Below are 6,669 nucleotides of genomic sequence, written 5' to 3'. Positions count from 1 at the left end.
TCCTGTAAAATAGTCTAATAGGGGGTATAGGTGTTGTGTTAGTTGTGTCTTCAGAGGTTGCATGGCTTTTCACTTTCCTTCTTATGATGTCTTCGACGAAACCATTGGAGAAGCCGTTATTGACTAGGACCTGCCTTACCCTGCAGAGTTCTTCGTCGACTTGCTTCCATTCTGAGCTGTGGCTTAGAGCACGGTCGACATATGCGTTAACAACACTCCTCTTGTACCTGTCTGGGCAGTCGCTGTTGGCATTTAGGCACATTCCTATGTTCGTTTCCTTAGTGTAGACTGCAGTGTGGAAACCTCCGTCCTTTTCCATGACTGTTACATCTAGAAAGGGCAGCTTCCCATCCTTTTCCATCTCGTAAGTGAAACGCAGCACGGAACTCTGCTCAAATGCCTCCTTCAGCTCCTGCAGATGTCTGACATCAGGTACCTGTGTAAAAATGTCGTCAACATACCTGCAGTATATGGCCGGTTTCAAGTTCATGTTGACTAAGACTTTTTGCTCGATGGTACCCATGTAGAAGTTTGCAAACAGGACACCTAGGGGAGAACCCATAGCAACCCCATCTACTTGCTTATACATATGCCCATCCGGGCTCAAGAAGGGTGCCTCTTTAGTACAAGCTTGGAGTAGTTTCCTCAGAATATTTTCTGGTATGTCAAGAGGAGTACAGGCTGGATCACGATACACTCTGTCGGCTATCATTCCGATTGTCTCGTCCACAGGTACGTTGGTAAACAGCGATTCTACGTCCAACGAGGCTCTTATCCCTGTGGCCCGTGTGCCCCACAGTAAGTCAACAAATTCCTTTGGAGACTTCAGGCTGAAGGCGCAAGGAACATAAGGAGTCAGCAGGCCGTTGAGTCGCTTCGCCAGTCTGTACATGGGTGTGGGTATCTGGCTAATGATTGGCCGAAGTGGGTTTCCAGGCTTGTGTGTCTTGACATTTCCATACGCATATCCAGGTTTATATTCCCCAATGATCTTTGGCAGGTGGAGTCTGGATTTCTTGGCGTTCACAGTTTCGATCAGTTTGTTGACCTTTGCTTTTAATTCTGCTGTAGTGTCCTTCATTACCCTTTGGAACTTAGTTTGGTCAGAGAGTATGATGTTCATTTTCGCCAGATATTCGTCTTTTTTAAGAATGACATATATTGGCGACTTGTCACCTCTCCTGACAACTATCTCCTTGTTCTCACGAAGGCTTTTAGCTGCCGCTTTAAGCTCGGGGGACAGTATGGTGCTTCTGTAATTGCCTCAGTTCTTTCCTCCTTCTGCAATAAGTTCTGCTTGTAAGGTATATTTGGTAGTGACCTTCTTTTGTGTCTCGAGGTCGAATATGTCGTCCAACAGAATTTCCAACTCTACTTTCCAGGCCATCTCACTCGGTCTGGACATAACATGACAGTTTATGCCCAGATTTAGGAGAGTGACTTGGTCCTCAGTGAGGTTAATTCCTGCAAGGTTCAGGAAGCCATCTCTTGGTCGTGGAATTGCCATAGGTCCTCCATATAATGTTGTTAGTTTCTTGATAATCCTTGTTTCAGTGCTGAGGTGATGTTGGTCTGTGAGGATGTCGAGGTGTTGTTCAATGTCCTATTAATACCACCTCTTGTTCTGTCTTGTGTTGATGAAATTAATACCCTATTAATGCCACCTCTTGTTCTGTCTTGTGTTAATGTCACATCACCCCTTCCACCTCACTCAAATGTAGATATAAAATCGGAGATGCGTAAGTTCTATTCAGTTGTGTATTTGTGAACTAAAGTCTTTGAAAATGTAATAAGTTTTACGAAACGCGCTTGTGTCGCGTCAGACTAGAAATAAAAATGAATTTTGGAGAACTGATTTTTGATTTACCTCCAACAGTGAAAAGAAATGTACGAAAGATTGAGAATATTCGTTTTAGAATTATTAATCTTACTTTTTCGGTCATATTTAATAATATATATATATATATATATATATATATATATATATATATATATATATATATATATATATATATATATATATATATATATATATATATATATATATATATATATATATATATATATATATATATATATATATATGATATATATATATATATATATATATAAGATATATATATATATATATATATATATATATATATATATATATATATATATATATATATATATATATATATATATATATATATATATATTTATATAGATTATATTGTTATACCTTAGGGCGGACGTGTAAGACCGCCGTAACCGACCTCCCATCTTCAAAACTAACCATTCGTCCAAACTGATCTGTTATTTTAATACTTACTTTCTCCAACGTGTTAGTATTTAATGTTTTGTACACTAGGGGATGAGCCCCTTTAGAATATGAGTCATGATAATTGATTGCATCTAAGATATTTACAATTTGCCCCCTGTATCGATCCGGCTCGATGACGTCACTATAAATGAATAAATAGTCACAACCTCCGTCATTGTCAGGGGGGAATGAGGCCACGACCTTGGAGGCTGTTGTAATGTCATCTGATTTTGCCCGATAAATGATGTATTTGCGACTGCTGTCAAAACCAAGTACATTAGCTATTCTGTGTTTAAATTGAAGGCTGAGAGAATATAACGAACCAGTGCCTTCATTGTTAAGAGTGGAGGCTAGTAATACTCGCTCTAAGGATTGATCATAGGTGAGGATTGGTTCTCTTTCTGAGAAGTATATTTTGAAATCACCTCTGAAACTTAGTTTCATGTCGGTGATTATTTGCCGGCTAAACTCACCCGTGATGAATGTGATGTTTCTGGATAATATGTTGGTTTTGGGGAGGAAGGTGTAAATAAGATGTTCTGGGCTTTTAGAAAGAGTTCCTCGTTTAAAAGTAGCATAGACGTCTATGCCAGACTCCCCTTCATCCTTGATGATGGCGTTAATTCGTCTGGGTAGGAGTATGTTGACTAAGGCCACTTCATGTTTAATGGAAGAGTTTAAATGTAGTGTGGGGATGGTGTTTGTAAATGCTGAACTTGTGTTGTTGTATATATCTTCTTGGTCGAGACTAGTAAGGTGTATGTAATGTTCCTCGGCCATTGTTCAGTTATGTACTGATTGGGGGGTGGGAATAAAACATTATTACTTATATTTTATTTTATTAATCTACAAAGGAAATATTACTTTTTAAAAGAACTACAACAGGGGGATTATTCCCCATAACAAATTACATATAAAGAACAGCAGCTGTTGGTGCTGCTGTCACCGCTGCTGCCGCTGCTGGAGCTGTTGGTACCGCTGACACCACTGCCACCGTTGATGGTACTGCTGCTGCTGCTGCTGCTGCCACCGCTGGAGCCGCTGTAGTTGGTGGTACTGCTGCCGCTGTAGTTGGTGGTACTGCTGCCGCTGTAGTTGGTGGTACTGCTGCCGCTACCGTCACTGCTGCTGGAGCTGTGGTTACCGCTGACACCGCTGCCAGCGTTGATGGTACTGCTGCTGCTGCTGCTGCTGCTGCTGCTGCTACCGCCGCTGGAGCTGTTGGTACCGCTGACACCACTGCCACTGTCGTTGGCGGTGCTGCTGCTGCTACGGTTGCTGCTGCTACCACCGCTGTCACCACCGCCGAAGCTGCTGTAGATGGTGGTACTGCTGCTGTCGTCGCTGCTGCTGCTGTTACTGTCGGTGGTGGTGCTGCCACCTCTTCTTTTGTGGGGGGATGGTTACAGCTTTCGTTGTTTTTTCGGTGGGGAGGATAACAGGAATATTTCCTGTGACTCTCCATCGAGGATGGTGTCAATACGATGATTTGAGTGGGGGTCGAAGTCAATAGTGGTTTCGATCCGTCGTTTGGCTGTGGTAGATGTTGAGGGTGGAGGTGGAGCGGCGGTGGAGGTGGAGCTGGATGAGTACTCTTGTAGATGTCTCTTCTTCCTGGGGGTAGCTGGTGGTGCTGGTGGTGTAGAACGAGAAGAGCTTCCTGGGGTGGTGGCACCCTCCCCCTCCACTGCGTCTAGGGTGATAGTAAAACTATCACCCTCTCCCCTGGGATCATCAATCGGGAGGGGTACCTTTGATGGGGTAACAGTAGTGGGACGTTTGAGGATTACCAGCTCCTTGTTATGCTTGGTTAACTCGTTATTAAGAGAAATGAGCATGGGTCCGACGTCCTTGTGCCAGTTGTCCATGCCACCATGGGAAGCCCCTAGTCCATGGGGCACCACCAACCGAAACATGGTTGGGGTTCTTACCATAAGATTGCCAACCTTTGTTAAGGCGGTTTTGAGCCAAAACAAGCGGTTTTTGGCAGTATCCAGGGTGACATTGGTGATGTAGTGGATGTCGGCGGAAGACTGCACTTGCTCCTGAGCTATAGGGTTGGACTCGAAGGGTGCTCCTGCACCGAAAGCAGAAATTAGCGCCACTATGGTGGGGCGGAAGAACAACACTGGCTCTTCGACAATGTCTTGTCCGTCGGAGGGTAGGGGAGCTATTTTCACTTCAATGTCCCCTGGGGTAGACCGATAACGTATTGTGGCCCTGTTGACATTAGTCAGACATTCACGTTCCACACGGGCGTATTTATATGTTTTCCATATCACGCTCGCCAGCCCATAGGGACGCACAACGGCGGCGGGTAAGTCGTAGACGATAACATCACCGACCCCAAAGGCGTGGGTGCCGGTGATGTCGTTGTCTATTGACTTAATGGTTGATAAAGCCATGGCGGAGGGCGGCTGAGAGGAGCAAGTCGACGTCAACTATAGTGACCTGGAGCGATGGAGGGGGCCTTTAAATACACCTGTGTCCCCACCTGGAGGGAGAGGAATGTAGGGGTGTGGGGTAGAGGCCGCCTTCCTCACCTTAAAAGCCCATAGACACTCCGCCCAGTCTCGAAGGCTGTAATCTGAACTCGATGTTGGAAGGTTAATTTTTCCATTTGCCATATCTCTGTCTGGATTTCCTGGGATGAATATTCTTCATAACGATTCACCGTTTCTCCAAATTACTTAAAAACCCGTTCTGGAGGGGCACTCAACACAAGACGGTCATAACAATCCCACAATGCATATATCAATCTACATATGTGTTCGACATACTTGTAGTACCGCTGAGTAGCAACCAACTTCTTTAATAAGGGAGATTTGTCTTCTGCAGGTGTAGCTGGAGGTGGAGTGGGTCTAGAAGCTTGCTCCATGGTGGATATGCAACTGAATATGGTGGTCTTTAAGATGGCCTTCATATAGGTCTTCAATACGGCTCCCAATGGGGTCTCCTATGGATACCCCTCCCCCCTTTTAACTGTGATCTGGCGCGATAATTACGTATGAGGGTTGGGTCTATGCCAGCCATCCTCAGTAAAACCCTTACATCCTCCTTGTCAGTTGCCCTAAATTGTCCCTTAGTAAAGGCTAGAGTTTTAATTATATCTAAAATATTTAAATTTTGTACAGGTTTTAATAAATTTCCGCGACTATCCCATATCACCTGTTGGTTGTTTTGCCCAAACATGTTCAATAATGCTTTGACATGTGGAATTTCCTCAATTGTAAAATTCACATTATTAAGTTGTCCAGACTTGGATTTTGGGGGGTGATGGTGGCTTTATGAGGAGTGTGCCCAGCAACAATTAGTTGCATATCGGGTGGAAGGATGGAATGTCCCCTTTTTTTATTTATTTTTTTTTTTTTTAAAGGCGATGCCTCCTTCACCTCATGCAGGAGGTGAAGGAGGCATTTGAGTAGAGTTCTGTGCTGCTTTTCACTTACGAGATGGAAAAGGATGGGAAGCTGCCCTTTCTAGATGTAACAGTCATGGAAAAGAGCGGAGGTTTCCACACTGCAGTCTACACTAAGGAAACGAACATAGGAATGTGCCTAAATGCCAACAGCGACTGCCCAGACAGGTACAAAAGGAGTGTTGTTAACGCATATGTCGACCGTGCTCTCAGCCACAGCTCAGAATGGAAGCAAGTCGACGAAGAACTCTGTAGGGTAAGGCAGGTCCTAGTCAACAACGGCTTCTCCAATGGTTTCGTCGAAGACATAATAAGAAGGAAAGTGAAACGCCATGCAACCTCTGAAGAGACAACTAACACAACACCTATACCCCCTATTAGACTATTTTACAGGAACTTCTTTTCCACAGCTCATAAAACGGAGGAAAGGGTCCTGAAAGATATTGTTAATAGAAACGTTATCCCTACAGACAAAAATCAGAGGATACAACTGACGATTTACTATAAAACCAGAAAAACGGCCAGCCTACTCATGAGAAACTCTCCAGACACAAAACAGAACGCTTTAAAAGAGACTAACGTCGTCTATGCCTTCAAATGCCCTCTTGGGGACTGTAAGCTCCAAAAACCCCAGTATATAGGCAAGACAACAACATCTCTTTCTAGGCGTTTAACGATGCATAAGCAACAGGGCTCCATTAAGGAACATATAATCTCTTCCCACAACCAAACCATCGCCAGAGAAATCCTAGTAAACAACACAGAAATCATCGATAGATACAGCGATAGCAGGCGGCTTGACGTTTGCGAGGCACTACACATCAAGAAGTCAACAGCCAATTAATGCACAACTATATTCTACCCACCTCAAGACTCCGCTCCAATATAGAAGCATCAAGAAATATGGACCAATAGGCTTTCTACAAACAATTCTATTCAATACCCA

At 43.8% G+C, this 6,669-nt stretch overlaps 1 protein-coding gene across 1 annotated transcript; it reads right to left on the bottom strand.

Moving 5' to 3' along the window:
• Positions 1 to 2,525: 2,525 nt before the first annotated feature.
• Positions 2,526 to 5,228, bottom strand: LOC138365746 (sericin-1-like). The gene is made up of 3 exons (XM_069326223.1): positions 5,086 to 5,228; positions 3,217 to 3,691; positions 2,526 to 2,564 (listed from the first exon to the last, which is right to left on the bottom strand). Exons 1-3 carry the CDS (start codon positions 5,226 to 5,228, stop codon positions 2,526 to 2,528), a joined length of 657 nt encoding a protein of 218 aa, XP_069182324.1.
• Between the last annotated feature and the right edge of the window lie 1,441 nt (positions 5,229 to 6,669).

Source organism: Procambarus clarkii, chromosome 2 (assembly GCF_040958095.1).
Source record: "Procambarus clarkii isolate CNS0578487 chromosome 2, FALCON_Pclarkii_2.0, whole genome shotgun sequence".
Taxonomy (NCBI): Eukaryota; Metazoa; Arthropoda; class Malacostraca; order Decapoda; family Cambaridae; genus Procambarus; species Procambarus clarkii.
The sequence above is the reverse complement of the archived record's forward strand: the minus strand, read 5'-3'. Positions and strand labels throughout refer to the sequence as shown.

Coding starts and splice junctions, on each gene's coding strand:
- LOC138365746 (XM_069326223.1), bottom strand. CDS start 5,228: ATGAAGGCCATCTTAAAGACCACCATATTCAGTTGCATATCCACCATG. Junction 3,692..5,085: donor GCTACTCAGCGGTACTACAA/GTATGTCGAACA, acceptor CCCCCACAAAAG/AAGAGGTGGCAGCACCACCA. Junction 2,565..3,216: donor ACAGCTGCTGTTCTTTATAT/GTAATTTGTTAT, acceptor TGGTTTTGACAG/CAGTCGCAAATACATCATTT.